The sequence below is a fragment of the Oncorhynchus tshawytscha genome, unplaced genomic scaffold (assembly GCF_018296145.1).
Source record: "Oncorhynchus tshawytscha isolate Ot180627B unplaced genomic scaffold, Otsh_v2.0 Un_contig_298_pilon_pilon, whole genome shotgun sequence".
NCBI lineage: Eukaryota > Metazoa > Chordata > Actinopteri > Salmoniformes > Salmonidae > Oncorhynchus > Oncorhynchus tshawytscha.
In genome coordinates, this window is record NW_024609534.1 from 130,001 (window position 1) to 145,006 (window position 15,006).

General features: G+C 43.5%; 1 protein-coding gene across 17 annotated transcripts in view; it reads left to right on the forward strand.

Moving 5' to 3' along the window:
* The first annotated feature begins 5,848 nt into the window (after positions 1–5,848).
* LOC112228456 (gamma-secretase-activating protein) overlaps positions 5,849–15,006 on the forward strand; it is a 39,155-nt gene continuing 29,997 nt past the window's right edge. For 13 of the 17 annotated variants that reach the window (XR_006082304.1, XR_006082301.1, XR_006082303.1 and 10 more), the window contains exons 1-16: positions 5,850–6,307; positions 6,447–6,517; positions 7,063–7,119; positions 7,562–7,631; positions 8,706–8,753; positions 9,272–9,360; positions 9,523–9,592; positions 9,752–9,801; positions 9,892–9,996; positions 11,000–11,056; positions 11,151–11,197; positions 11,317–11,402; positions 11,538–11,540; positions 12,903–12,980; positions 13,095–13,178; positions 13,630–13,722. Coding sequence is in view for 4 of the 17 variants with exons in the window: in XM_042315751.1 (XP_042171685.1) it covers positions 6,220–6,307; positions 6,447–6,517; positions 7,063–7,119; positions 7,562–7,631; positions 8,706–8,753; positions 9,272–9,360; positions 9,523–9,592; positions 9,752–9,801; positions 9,892–9,996; positions 11,000–11,056; positions 11,151–11,197; positions 11,317–11,402; positions 11,538–11,540; positions 12,903–12,980; positions 13,095–13,178; positions 13,630–13,722 (1,096 nt within the window). In the remaining 13 variants the exon portion in view is untranslated. Of the gene's footprint in view, positions 6,308–6,446; positions 6,518–7,062; positions 7,120–7,561; positions 7,632–8,705; positions 8,754–9,271; positions 9,361–9,522; positions 9,593–9,751; positions 9,802–9,891; positions 9,997–10,999; positions 11,057–11,150; positions 11,198–11,316; positions 11,403–11,537; positions 11,541–12,902; positions 12,981–13,094; positions 13,179–13,629; positions 13,723–15,006 lie in introns of all 17 variants that reach the window. The other 4 variants (XM_042315751.1, XM_042315750.1, XM_042315748.1 and 1 more) reach the window with 3 other exon arrangements.

A 15,006-nucleotide genomic window follows, 5' to 3' on the forward strand; every position in this document is an offset into this window, starting at 1 on the left:
AACAGTCAACAAAGAGATGGAATAGGCTGCAACACTCCTAACCTTCACTGAATCCAGGTGCCTTGAGTTGACAGAGGCCTCTGGAGCAGAATCCTTTCTTGTTCATATTTTGGAAACCTAAACAGAATGGGAGTCCATATTCACCCACACTGTCACGTTCTGACCATCGTTCTTGTGTGTTTTCCTTGTTTTAGTGTTGGTCAGGACGTGAGCTGGGTGGGCATTCTATGTTGTGTGTCTGGTTTGTCTATTTCTATGTTTGGCCTGATATGGTTCTCAATCAGAGGCAGGTGTTAGTCATTGTCTCTGATTGGGAACCATATTTAGGTAGCCTGTTTGGTGTTGGGTTTTGTGGGTGGTTGTCTCCTGTGTCAGTGTTTGTACCACACGGGACTGTTTCGGGTTTTCGTGTTTCTTGTTTTGTAGTTTATTCATGTATAGTTTTGTTATTAAAAGAGCCATGAATTATAACCACGCTGCGTCTTGGTCCGATCCCTGCTACACCTCTTCTTCAGAGGAAGAGGAGAACTGTTACACACACAAAGAATAGAAACAACATGGGAGTCTATATTCACCCACACAAAGAACAGAAACAACATGGGAGTCTATATTCACCCACACAAAGAACAGAAACAACATGGGAGTCTATATTCACCCACACAAAGAATAGAAACAACATGGGAGTCTATATTCACCCACACAAAGAACAGAAACAGAGGGGTAGTGGGAGCGTGGGTGTGGATTGGGCTTAGGGAGTGGTGCTGTGGCTTATGTGGCATTGGGTGCTATGTGTGCGCGCGTGTGTGTGTGTGTGTGTGTGTGTGTATAGTGACACCCTCTATGTGACCCACACCAACCCCTCAGACTCCAGGCTGCCTGTCTCTGTCCTAAATCATATGTCTGTTTCATTCTTAACTCTCTGATTTTCACCACACACACACACCACACACACACACACACACACACACACAACAGGGGCCCGTCCACCACGACTGTCTCTCCCATTCTGCTGAGAGCCAGATGGAGGTGGTCGGTCCCTCTGTCAGATTTAGAACCTCCACATAATTGCTGTCCCGGCCTGTATGTGTGAGAGCTGTGTGTGTGTGTGTCTGTGTGTGTGTGTGTTTGTGACCTGTGTGTGCATGTATCTTTGTGTGTGTTTGTGAGCCATGTGTGCGTGCATTTGTGTATCTCTGTGTGTGTGTGTGTGTGTATGTGTGTGTGTGTGTGTGTGTGTGTGTGTGTGTGTGTGTGTGTGTGTGTGTGTGTGTGTGTGTGTGTGTGTGTGAGAGAGCCATGTGTCGTGTAAGCCATGTGTGTGTTATTCTGTGTTTTTCCAAGGTCCTGCACGGCCATGGGGGGAAGAGTCCCTCACGGACTGAACCGCAGTTCTGAACAGAAACACAAACACATGAGAACCCACTGGCAGAACAGAACCAGCTGGAACAGGCCATCCATCAAACAATAATGGAACTGAAAACCCAAACTAAAGAAAGACGTGCCCACCCCCCTACCCCACCCCGACGTGCCCACCCCCTACCCCACCCCGACGTGCCCACCCCCTACCCCACCCCGACGTGCCCCCCCCCTACCCCACCCCGACGTGCCCACCCCCTACCCCACCCCGACGTGCCCACCCCCTACCCCACCCCGACGTGCCCACCCCCTACCCCACCCCGACGTGCCCACCCCCTACCCCACCCCGACGTGCCCACCCCCCTACCCCACCCCGACGTGCCCACCCCCTACCCCACCCCGACGTGCCCACCCCCCTACCCCCCACCCCGACGTGCCCACCCCCCTACCCCACCCCGACGTGCCCACCCTGTCGAGAAGATGGCGATGGTGTGGTGGCATGGGTGCCGCCATGCCTCAATCCAGACCCACAGTGTGTCTGAAATAGCACCCCGATCCCTATATAGTACACTACTTTTGACCAGAGGGCACATAGGGCCCTAATCAAAAAGTAGTGCACTATATAGGGAATAGGGTGCCATTGTAGATGCCTCCACAGACTATCCTGTCTTCAGGAAGCGCTGTCTGGTTGGCTGCAGCAGTGTTGTTCCTGGGTTAGCTGTTGTTAGGCTGTGAATCACCGACCTCATCTGGGGTGTGTTGGTCTCTGGGTCAGAGGAGACTTTGGTCTCTCTAGTCTTCGATGAACAGTGAACACACATCTGCTTGAAATGCAGTGACGGGAGATTTTGGTTTTCATTAAACTGAGCAATATTTTTAGAACGTTCAACAGAGGTTGAATGAAAGGTCAAGTGCATGTTATGAATGACAACTGTACGGTTCTAGGTTTGCATCTTAAATGGCATCCTATTCCCTAAATAGCATCCTATTCCCTAAATAGCATCCTATTCCCTAAATAGCATCCTATTCCCTAAATAGCATCCTATTCCCTAAATAGCATCCTATTCCCTAAATGGCATCCTATTCCCTAAATAGCATCCTATTCCCTAAATAGCATCATATTCCCTAAATAGCATCCTATTCCCTAAATAGCACCATATTCCTTAAATAGCACCCTATTCCCTAAATAGCATCCTATTCCCTAAATAGCATCCTATTCCCTAAATAGCATCCTATTCCCTAAATAGCACCCTATTCCCTAAATAGCATCCTATTCCCTAAATAGCATCCTATTCCCTAAATAGCATCCTATTCCCTAAATAGCATCCTATTCCCTAAATAGCATCCTATTCCCTAAATGGCATCCTATTCCCTAAATAGCATCCTATTCCCTAAATAGCATCCTATTCCCTAAATAGCACCCTATTCCCTAAATAGCATCCTATTCCCTAAATAGCACACTATTCCCTAAATAGCATCCTATTCCCTAAATAGCATCCTATTCCCTAAATGGCATCCTATTCCCTAAATAGCACACTATTCCCTAAATAGCATCCTATTCCCTAAATAGCATCCTATTCCCTAAATAGCATCCTATTCCCTAAATAGCACCATATTCCCTAAATAGCATCCTATTCCCTAAATAGCACCATATTCCCTAAATAGCATCCTATTCCCTAAATAGCACCATATTCCCTAAATAGCATCATATTCCCTAAATAGCATCCTATTCCCTAAATAGCACCATATTCCCTAAATAGCATCATATTCCCTAAATAGCATCCTATTCCCTAAATAGCACCATATTCCCTAAATAGCATCCTATTCCCTAAATAGCATCCTATTCCCTAAATAGCATCCTATTCCCTAAATGGCACCCTATTCCCTAAATAGCACCCTATTCCCTAAATAGCATCCTATTCCCTAAATGGCATCCTATTCCCTAAATGGCACCCTATTCCCTAAATAGCATCCTATTCCCTAAATAGCACCCTATTCCCTAAATAGCACCCTATTCCCTAAATAGCATCCTATTCCCTAAATAGCATCCTATTCCCTAAATACCACCCTATTCCCTAAATAGCATCCTATTCCCTAAATGGCATCCTATTCCCTAAATGGCATCCTATTCCCTAAATGGCACCCTATTCCCTAAATAGCACCCTATTCCCTAAATGGCATCCTATTCCTTATACAGACAGGGATGTATCAAAGCCTGAAACACACTGGTCTGGTATGAAGGCTTGGCGGGAAGGAAAGTCACACTGACAGTATGTCCAGTCATCGTTCAATTCAAATAAATTTCCTCCTAATGAGGACATTGACTCACAAAATCTACAAAACCAACATTCCCCACATGCACAGTGAGTACCAGTCATTACTGAGTCACACCAGCTCAACAATAGAATGGAGTCATGTCAAATGCAGGTACGGACCATTGTAGATACACTCACCATAACTTCTATACACTGTAGGTACACAAGCTGATCCTAGACCTGTGCCTACAGGAAACTACAACAATGTACACTCCTAGGGCCGTCTCTAGGACCTCCCAGGAAGTCAACCATACACCAGGAAGAGGATGTTAATTACTGTAAGATAATTGGAGTCATGTTGATGGTAACTCAGTTATAATGTGTCTAGAGTCATGTTGATGGTATCTCAGTTATAATGTGTCTAGAGTCATGTTGATGGTAACTCAGTTAAAATGTGTCTAGAGTCATGTTGATGGTATCTCAGTTATAATGTGTCTAGAGTCATGTTGATGGTAACTCAGTTATAATGTGTCTAGTCATGTTGATGGTAACTCAGTTATAATGTGTCTAGAGTCATGTTGATGGTATCTCAGTTATAATGTGTCTAGTCATGTTGATGGTATCTCAGTTATAATGTGTCTAGTCATGTTGATGGTATCTCAGTTATAATGTGTCTAGAGTCATGTTGATGGTATCTCAGTTATAATGTGTCTAGAGTCATGTTGATGGTAACTCAGTTATAATGTGTCTAGTCATGTTGATGGTAACTCAGTTATAATGTGTCTAGAGTCATGTTGATGGTAACTCAGTTATAATGTGTCTAGAGTCATGTTGATGGTAACTCAGTTATAATGTGTCTAGTCATGTTGATGGTAACTCAGTTATAATGTGTCTAGAGTCATGTTGATGGTATCTCAGTTATAATGTGTCTAGTCATGTTGATGGTATCTCAGTTATAATGTGTCTAGAGTCATGTTGATGGTAACTCAGTTATAATGTGTCTAGTCATGTTGATGGTAACTCAGTTATAATGTGTCATGTTGATGGTATCTCAGTTATAATGTGTCTAGTCATGTTGATGGTATCTCAGTTATAATGTGTCTAGTCATGTTGATGGTATCTCAGTTATAATGTGTCTAGTCATGTTGATGGTAACTCAGTTATAATGTGTCTAGAGTCATGTTGATGGTATCTCAGTTATAATGTGTCTAGTCATGTTGATGGTATCTCAGTTATAATGTGTCTAGTCATGTTGATGGTAACTCAGTTATAATGTGTCTAGAGTCATGTTGATGGTATCTCAGTTATAATGTGTCTAGTCATGTTGATGGTATCTCAGTTATAATGTGTCATGTTGATGGTATCTCAGTTATAATGTGTCTAGTCATGTTGATGGTATCTCAGTTATAATGTGTCTAGAGTCATGTTGATGGTATCTCAGTTATAATGTGTCTAGTCATGTTGATGGTATCTCAGTTATAATGTGTCTAGTCATGTTGATGGTATCTCAGTTATAATGTGTCATGTTGATGGTAACTCAGTTATAATGTGTCTAGTCTTGTTGATGGTATCTCAGTTATAATGTGTCATGTTGATGGTAACTCAGTAGTTGTAGCTGATGCAATACCTTATAATCTGAGCAGTTTCACACGTTTCCATTTTAAATGTATACTAAGTGCTAGAGAGAGGAGTCACTACAGACACCCAGGTTCGAATCCAGGCTATATCACAACCGGCCGTGATTGGGTGTCCCATAGGGCGGCGCACAATAAGCTCCTGTAGGTTCATTCAGAACAGTGTTCGGATCGCATTAGGTTTTCTATACACTTCCGCCACCGTGTGGGTACAAAGCTAGGTTGCAGATTTGATGAAAATCGAATTTGAGACAGTGCTGATATAACTAGCCTAATTTATTGTCAGGTAGTATTACATAGCGCTAAGACTAGATTGAATGGTCAATGGGGTAGCCTTTTCAATAATAGGATACAATGCATGAGGGACACAAAGACACCAACATAGCAAAACGAAGATAAAGTAGGCTGTGAATGTTAAATAAATAGCCTTCTGTGTTTGTGTATGTTTTACCCTCTGGTGGTCGCACAGCACCTCCATTCCTTAATTTTTTTATGTTGTCCATAATCAGGTGACACCCAGCCCAGGCAGGCAGCAAAGGCGGTGAGATATTCTGAGCCACCGGAGTGATCGCTTGTCCGGCCTATCAGAGCGGGCGTCTCCGCTGTCTGACCCGAGAGGGAGGGCTCTATGAAGAGGGCACAGCGAGCTGTGAATATGGTTCGGTGTGAAGTTGAGTAAATTACTGTATGGCTGCAGATCTCAAGGGAAGTGATTCCCTTTCAAATCACACCTTCTGCTTTGTTTTCGGTGCGTAAAACACTGCTTAAACGGCTACTGGACTAGCATCAAAACGTTATTTACAACGATCACGTGATGCTGCATTGTATGTCAAGTTGTAACTTCAGGCTATAGGGATGGCGTCTTCCGGATAGTGTGAAATCGCGGAGGCTCTAATTGAAGGCATTTCTTCATAAGTGTTTGATGCATAATAGACGTGGAAATCAGTAAATTGTGGAGGAGGTCAACCGCACACATGTTGCAACTAAGCGCAACTTTCGATTTGCAGCAGGATGTGGTGTCAAGTATATTTAAGAAAGAGGCGACTGTAGGAATAATCAAAGGTAAGAGCTATCTGGTTGTATCGCTCGGCCGATATCCAAAACGTATACTTTGTGCCTTTACGCACAAGGTGACAATGCGTGACAAATACCATGATAGTAGTTACATATGTAATGGCAAAATGTATTTTTTCCACTACAGAATACTCAGGGATCGTTGACACTCGGATCCTCAACATTGAACGGGATGGAGGAGTCCTCTACTCCTGGAAAGTAAGTGGACACTGGGCAAGGGGCATTCACATAGCATTATAATGGGTATGTCAAACGTGACGTTCCACACATAACCAACAATGTGCTCTTCGGGAAGTGGTGGGGACATTCTCTCTGTCTAGGGTGCATCCCAATGGCACCCTATACCCTATAGTGCAGCATCCCAATGGCATCCTATTCCTTATAGTGTAGCATCCCAATGGCACCCTATACCCTATAGTGCACTACTTTTGACCAGGGCCCATGGGGATCTGGGACGGAGGCTCCAAATAGAAGCCCAAAGACTCATGACAGACCACTGCAGATGAATAAGATACTGGTTAAGAGCTACTGGTTAAGAGCTACTGGTTAAGAGGTATTCTGTTTCTTTATAACATAGAGTTGTTCATAAAGTATCCTCAGACTGTGAGGGAGTGTTAAGCCCCACATAGACAGCTGAGATGTCATGGGCATAAGTATAGGTCATTACACACACACACACACACACACACACACAGTCATTATGAGCCGTAATGGCTTTCCTCCTCCCTCCTCTCATCTCTCAGGGGGAAACAGGGACCACCAGGATCGGGAAATATGACCCCAATACCAGACAGAATAAGGTAGAGCTTCCTCTGTGTGGGTGGGTGTGTGTGTGACTGTGTGTGTTTGACTGTGTGTGTTTGACCGTGAGTGTGTGACAATAAGAGTGAGTGAGTGAGTGGGTGAGTATGTGTGTATATGCCAGTCCATAGTCTTAATGGAATGTGAGGTTACTCCTAGTACACTGCCTGATCACCACCAGCTGTTTGTAGTGTTCATCATGGGCCCTGTCCCCTTACCCCTAACCCCTGTCCCCTGTCCCCTGTCCCCTGTCCCCTAACCCCTGTCCCCTAACCCCTGTCCCCTAACCCCTGTCCCCTTACCCCTAACCCCTAACCCCTGTCCCCTGTCCCCTAACCCCTGTCCTCTTACCCCTCTCACCTCTCCCCTAACCCCTGTCCCCTAACCCCTGTCCCCTAACCCCTGTCCCCTACCCCTCTCACCTCTCCCCTCTCTTCACAGCTCCTCTACACATTTGACAAGCAGGTGTGTGTCAGCAGCTGTTCTCTGAATAAGGAGGAGACTCTGCTGGGTAAGGACCTGTTCATGGACTTAGAAATAGAATGTGTAGAACATAGAGATACTTTAATTGTTCTATTGAATTCTATGGTGTAGAACAGATGAAACTCTAGAATCCATGGTATTGTAATTCTATGGTGTAGAACAGATATAACTCTAGAATCCATGGTATTGTAATTCTATGGTGTAGAACAGATAAAACTCTAGAATCCATGGTATTGTAATTCTATGGTGTAGAACAGATAAAACTCTAGAATCCATGGTATTGTAATTCTATGGTGTAGAACAGATAAAACTCTAGAATCCATGGTATTGTAATTCTATGGTGTAGAACAGATAAAACTCTAGAATCCATGGTATTGTAATTCTATGGTGTAGAACAGATAAAACTCTAGAATCCATGGTATTGTAATTCTGTGGTGTAGAACAGATAAAACTCTAGAATCCATGGTATTGTAACTCTGTGGTGTAGAACAGATAAAACTCTAGAATCCGTGGTATTGTAATTCTATGGTGTAGAACAGATAACTCTAGAATCCGTGGTATTGTAATTCTATGGTGTAGAACAGATAAAACTCTAGAATCCATGGTATTGTAATTCTATGGTGTAGAACAGATAAAACTCTAGAATCCATGGTATTGTAATTCTGTGGTGTAGAACAGATAAAACTCTAGAATCCATGGTATTGTAATTCTATGGTGTAGAACAGATAAAACTCTAGAATCCGTGGTATTGTAATTCTATGGTGTAGAACAGATAAAACTCTAGAATCCATGGTATTCTAATTCTATGTGACACACATGCGTAGTACAAAGACACACAGACAGTGAAACAAGGATCCTCACTAAAGTGTTGAGCCAGTGTCTCCTCCCCTAGTGTGTCAGTGTTAGACTAGATACAGGTTTTCCTACATACAGCCTACTGACATTTCCAGTCCAAGATTGTGATCACCCCGTGGGAGAACCTTATCATCACGAGAGAGGAACAATGTCTTGTGACTGAGCCGACAGCCAAGAGCCATTGTATTGAAGTCACGTCACTGAACCCACATCACCTCACATACTTGTCTTTTAATCTAATTTTTAGCGGTCAGTTTGGCACAGAGGACAAGAACAGAGGAGCGCCTCAGACCAGGTACCTGTCTCCCTTGACTCGACCCCCCCCCACACACACACACTGACACACACACACCTCAAACAAACAAACACAGAAGCTGAAGATTAGAGAAATGCTACTAGACAGAAAACCATGTTAATCTACAGTATGTTATGAAGAGGGAAGTGATAAGCTATATCCTGCTTGATAACTAGCTCTCTGTTTCCCTCTGGTTCTCTCTGAGCCTTTAGGGAGACAGACCTGTGGCTGTATTCACTACAACTCTAATAGTCAGATGGGTAACATTCAGGATGTTATGAAGTATCTATCCACACATGCACCACAGGTTTTTAAGTGTTTCAAGTGTACTCTACACGACAGGTTCAAACTGTACACAACTATTGGCTGTAGGCCGCACTATATCGGTCACCTGTGTGTGTTGGAATGAGCAGCAGTGATCACAAGGGCAGCACAGGCGGTGAAGCAGTTTTCTGCTGTTTCAGGTCAGTGAAGTTAATCATTACCATATATAACACCTTTCAATTGTCTACTCCTAGTTTCAAAATGTCTGACCCTCCTCATTGAGATCCATCCCATTAACAACACTAAGGTCCTGAAGGCTGTCGACTGCCGAGTCAGAGTTCAGGTATAGAGCTATATTGTTTTGTACTTGGACTCTACTGTACTCTTATCAGTTACACCTATTACAGTAAGCTTCCCCTCGGTTGTTATTACATTGATGTAACAATGTGCTATAACCTGGTTCTACTACAAAGAATGTTAACCAGTCATCTTTGGTTTCATACAGTTCCTCCATCCAGACACAGAGAGGGACTCAGTGCTGGAGAGTCACCTGCTGCTGGTAGCAGAAGATGGCTGTGAGTATCTGGGAAGTGAAGTGGGGTCGAATCTGAGGGTCACAGCTTTTAACTATGATAGTACAAAGATATTAGATGACACTGTTCTCTGTTTTTGGGAGGGTATGGCCACTGGGGCTTCAGGGTTTAGGCTTTGAACTTTGACCTTTAACCTTTCAGATGTGGAGCAGCTCCATGTAATGCTGGTCAGACAAGAGGGTTACAGAGTGGTAAGAAACACTGTCACAGACTATAGAGAGCTGGATGGAATGCAACTGTTCCGTAGTGACATCACTTCCTGTTGACTGGTGTTCTAACAGGTGATGTTGAACCCAGAGTGCCTGGCCAGAGACAGGGTGGCAGAGGAGTTCAGTTGGGTCCAGTGGGACAGCCAGACACAGAGACTCTTCTACCTCACACACAGGGTAACATACCATATATACAGTACCAGTCAAAAGTTTGGACACACCTACTCATTCAAGGGTTTTTCTTTAGTTTTACTATGTTCTACATTGTAGAATAATAGTGAAGACATCAACACTATCAAATAACACATAAGGAATCATGTAGTAACCAAAAAGGTCTTAAAAATATCTAAATATATTTTATATTTGAGATTCTTCAAAGTAGCCAGCCTTTGCCTTGATGACAGCTTTGCACTACTGGCATTCTCTCAACCAGCTTCACCTGGAATGCTTTTACAACAGTCTTGAAGGAGTTCCAACATATGTTGAGCACTTGTTGGCTGCTTTTCCTTCACTCTGCGGTCGTACTCATCCCAAACCATCTCAATTGGGTAGAGGTCGGGTGATTGTGGAGGCCAGGTCATCTGATGCAGCACTTCATGCAACACATTTTTTTTTGGAATTGTTAGTTAGATTACTTGTTCGTTATTACTGCATTGTCGGAACTAGAAGCACAAGCATTTCGCTACACTCGCATTAACATCTGCTAACCATGTGTATGTGACAAATAAAATTTGATTTGATTTGATTTCATCACTCTCCTTGGTCAAATAGCACTTACACAGCCTGGAGGTGTGTTGGGTCATTGTCCTGTTGAAAACAAATGATAGTCCCCATTAAGCACAAACCATAGTAGGGTGGCTACTTTAAAGAATCTCAAATATAAAATATATTTGGATATGTTTAACACTTATTTGGTTACTACATGATTTCATATGTGTTATTTCATAGTTTTGATGTCTTCACTATTATTCTACAATGTAGAACATAGTAAAAATGAAGAAAGACCCTTGAATGAGTAGGTGTGTCCAAACTTTTGACTGGTACTGTAGGTAACACACTAGGCTCTGACCTGGGCAACAACACCTTAAACTAACATGTTCTGTTTCTTTTGAATTGTGAAGAAGAATGCAGAAATTCCTCCTGATAATGAAATTAATGACCTCCCTTCTTTCTCTGTCAGGAAAAAGCTGTGCTGAAATGTGTGCAATTCTGCCATGACCGCAACTGTGAGACCTTGGTGAGACTTAGCAGCAGAAATCATTTAATCATGAACACTTTATGGGTAGTGATTTCAGGTCAGGCTACTTAATGCTTCCCCCTCTTCCCGACAGTTTGAGCTTGTCCTGGAGGTGCCCTCTAACCCTTTCAGCTGTATGAGGTAAGAATAAAAAGTGAAAACTTTTCAGCTGAACTGTGTATTTCCTGAAAACAGTTCATCAATGTTCAGCCATTTCTGGTCATGCTGTATGGATAACACCTTGTGTGTTTGACCCCTAGGTTTGTTAACCTGGGCTTTGACCATCACCAAGAGACGCAGCATGAACGGGAGGAGATGAGGATGGTGGTGATCACCAATAACACAGGCAGGTTTTGGTTGAACATAAACTGATTCACCTCCGTACTGTACTGTGTTGATAATGTTCTATGCTCGGAGAACATTCCTCTTTCATTGAGTTTGTCATTACTTTTTGTTTGACATGGGACGTGAATGGAAACAGAGGGTAAGTGCTGTAGCTACTGTGATCTAGATGAACTGTGTCACTCCTTGATCAATGGACAGTTCAGTCCACCACCAGCACAATCACACTCCCTTCACAGAGCCCAGATTTAATACAACTTCTCAATTCTCAAGATTGCATTAGTCAAGCTGCACAATTGGAAATGCTGCAGGCTTCCCAATCGTAAAAACAATTTGTGTTTCTTTGAAAGGCCTATCAAATCTAAAGATGTTTGACGACGGCCCAGGGCCAGGATCATAATCACTTCACTGTGCTACTTATTCCAAATGACATTCAAGATTCAACCAATGAAACACTGTTGCTTTTAATAAGACCCCAATCAATACCACATTGTTAAAATTCTATCCTTCTGATTCTTCTTCTGGTTCTTCTGATTCTTCTTCTGGTTCTTCTGATTCTTCTTCTGGTTCTTCTGATTCTTCTTCTGGTTCTTCTGATTCTTCTTCTTCTGGTTCTTCTGATTCTTCTTCTTCTGGTTCTTCTGATTCTTCTGCTTCTTCTGGTTCTTCTGATTCTTCTGCTTGTTCTTCTGGTTCTGCTTGTTCTTCTGGTTCTGCTTGTTCTTCTGGTTCTGCTTGTTCTTCCTCTTCTGGTTCTGCTTGTTCTTCCTCTTCTGGTTCTGCTTGTTCTTCTGGTTCTGCTTGTTCTTCCTCTTCTGGTTCTGGTTCTTCTTCTGGTTCTTCTTCTGCTTCTTCTTCTGCTTCTTCTGCTTCTTCTTCTGCTTATTCTGGTTCTGCTTCTTCTGGTTCTGCTTCTTCTGCTTCTGCTTCTTCTGCTTCTGCTTCTTCTGCTTCTTCTGGTTCTGCTTCTTCTGGTTCTGCTTCTTCTGCTTCTTCTGCTTCTTCTTCTTCTGCTTCTTCTGCTTCTTCTGGTTCTGCTTCTGGTTCTGCTTCTTCTGGTTCTGCTTCTGGTTCTTCTTCTTCTGGTTCTGCTTCTTCTGCTTCTTCTGGGTCTTCTTCTTCTGCTTCTATTTCTTCTTCTGGTTCTTCTTCTTCTGCTTCTGGTTCTTCTTCTGGTTCTTCTGGTTCTGCTTCTTCTGGTTCTTCTTCTGGTTCTTCTGGTTCTTCTTCTTCTGGTTCTGCTTCTTCTGGTTCTTCTTCTTCTGGTTCTTCTTCTTCTTCTTCTGCTTCTTCTTCTGCTTCTTCTGGTTCTGCTTCTTCTGCTTCTTCTTCTGCTTCTTCTTCTTCTGCTTCTTCTGGTTCTTCTTCTTCTTCTTCTGGTTCTTCTTCTTCTTCTGCTTCTACTTCTTCTTCTGTTTTAGCTTCTACTTCTTCTTCTTTGTATTAATCTGTTGTTAGAGTGTAATTGGTTGTTTTAATACCTGCTCCTTACTGTTGATTGCAGGGAGTATGTGTGTGTGTTACAGCCAGCCTGCTTGTGTCAACCAGGAGATCACATACACCATAGTCCTGGTGCACAGAGGTTCAGTATTATACGTCTTACCATGTTGCATTAGTTCCATACATTATTCACAAATGACTAATTAAGTTTCAAGTTGTACATTGTAATCTACCAGAGCCTCTCTGCCCTCTACAGGCTGCAGTAAAACGTTCTCAGTGGCTCTGGATGGCACCCCTAGTCCATGTAGTACAGATCTCCTCCCTCTCTTCATCCCTATAGGTCAGTCAACACATCTGTCTCACAGACGTCCTGTCCATCCTATCACAGCCCCTTCAGAACCTGCTGGAACACTCCCAGACAGCCCATCCATCCTATCACAGCCCCTTCAGTACCCACTGGAACACTCCCATACAGCCCATCCATCCTATCACAACCCCTTCAGAACCTACTGGAACACTCCCACACAGCCCATCCATCCTATCACAACCCCTTCAGAACCTACTGGAACACTCCCACACAGCCCATCCATTCTATCACAGCCCCTGATAGTGCTACTTCTACTTGGGACTGAGGAAGTGGTTTTAGGAGTTATTTGTGATAGGATGTTTATTATTATTGTACAGTAGACATTTACATAAGAGAATAAACAAATAAACAAACCAAAAACATTTGAGGTCAGTCCAAGATAGCTGATGAATAAATGTAGACTAGCCTGCTGTTCTCTGCCCAGGTTACTACGTGGTAGTCTACCTGTCTGGTCACTTCCTGCACTGCATCAACACCAGGCAACAGGAGCTGCTCTGCCACAGCCTCTTCCTCTCAGGTAAGGCTAGACCTGGGGCATGTTCATCAGGACAAACTGTAGCCAATTGTTTTGCAATGGAAAAGGAAATAGAGTTTTTTTTAACGGTTGAGACACCTCTGTGTTTCACTCCATTATGTGTCTATGAACACGACCCTGGTTACCGACAGTGGACTATATGAGGAATAGGGAGTCATTTCAGATGCAGCCCAAGTGTGTGTTTGTTAAACTGGCCTCAGTATAACTGTGTTACAGGTGTTGATGATGGCCTCAGTATAACTGTGTTGATGATGGCCTCAGTATAACTGTGTTGATGATGGCCTCAGTATAACTGTGTTGATGATGGCCTCAGTATAACTGTGTTTATGATGGCCTCAGTATAACTGTGTTGATGGTGGCCCCAGTATAACTGTGTTACAGGTGTTGATGATGGCCCCAGTATAACTGTGTTGCAGGTTTTGATGATGGCCTCAGTATAACTGTGTTGATGATGGCCTCAGTATAACTGTGTTTATGATGGCCTCAGTATAACTGTGTTGATGATGGCCCCAGTATAACTGTGTTACAGGTGTTGATGATGGCCTCAGTATAACTGTGTTGCAGGTGTTGATGATGGCCCCAGTGTAACTGTGTTGATGATGGCCTTCAGTGTAACTGTGTTGATGATGGCCCCAGTGTAACTGTGTTGATGATGGCCCCAGTATAACTGTTACAGGTGTTGATGATGGCCCCAGTGTAACTGTGTTGATGATGGCCCCAGTATAACTGTGTTGATGATGGCCCCAGTGTAACTGTGTTGATGATGGCCCCAGTGTAACTGTGTTGATGATGGCCCCAGTGTAACTGTGTTGATGATGGCCCCAGTGTAACTGTGTTGATGATGGCCCCAGTGTAACTGTGTTGATGATGGCCCCAGTGTAACTGTGTTGATGATGGCCCCAGTGTAACTGTGTTGATGATGGCCCCAGTGTAACTGTGTTGATGATGGCCCCAGTGTAACTGTGTTGATGATGGCCCCAGTGTAACTGTGTTGATGATGGCCCCAGTGTAACTGTGTTGATGATGGCCCCAGTGTAACTGTGTTGATGATGGCCCCAGTGTAACTGTGTTGATGATGGCCCCAGTGTGAACTGTAACTGTTGATGATGGCCCCAGTGTAACTGTGTTGATGATGGCCCCAGTGTAACTGTTGATGATGGCCCCAGTGTAACTGTGTTGATGATGGCCTCAGTGTAACTGTGTTGGCAGGTGTTGATGATGGCCCCAGTGTAACTGTGTTGCAGGTGTTGATGATGGCCCCAGTAT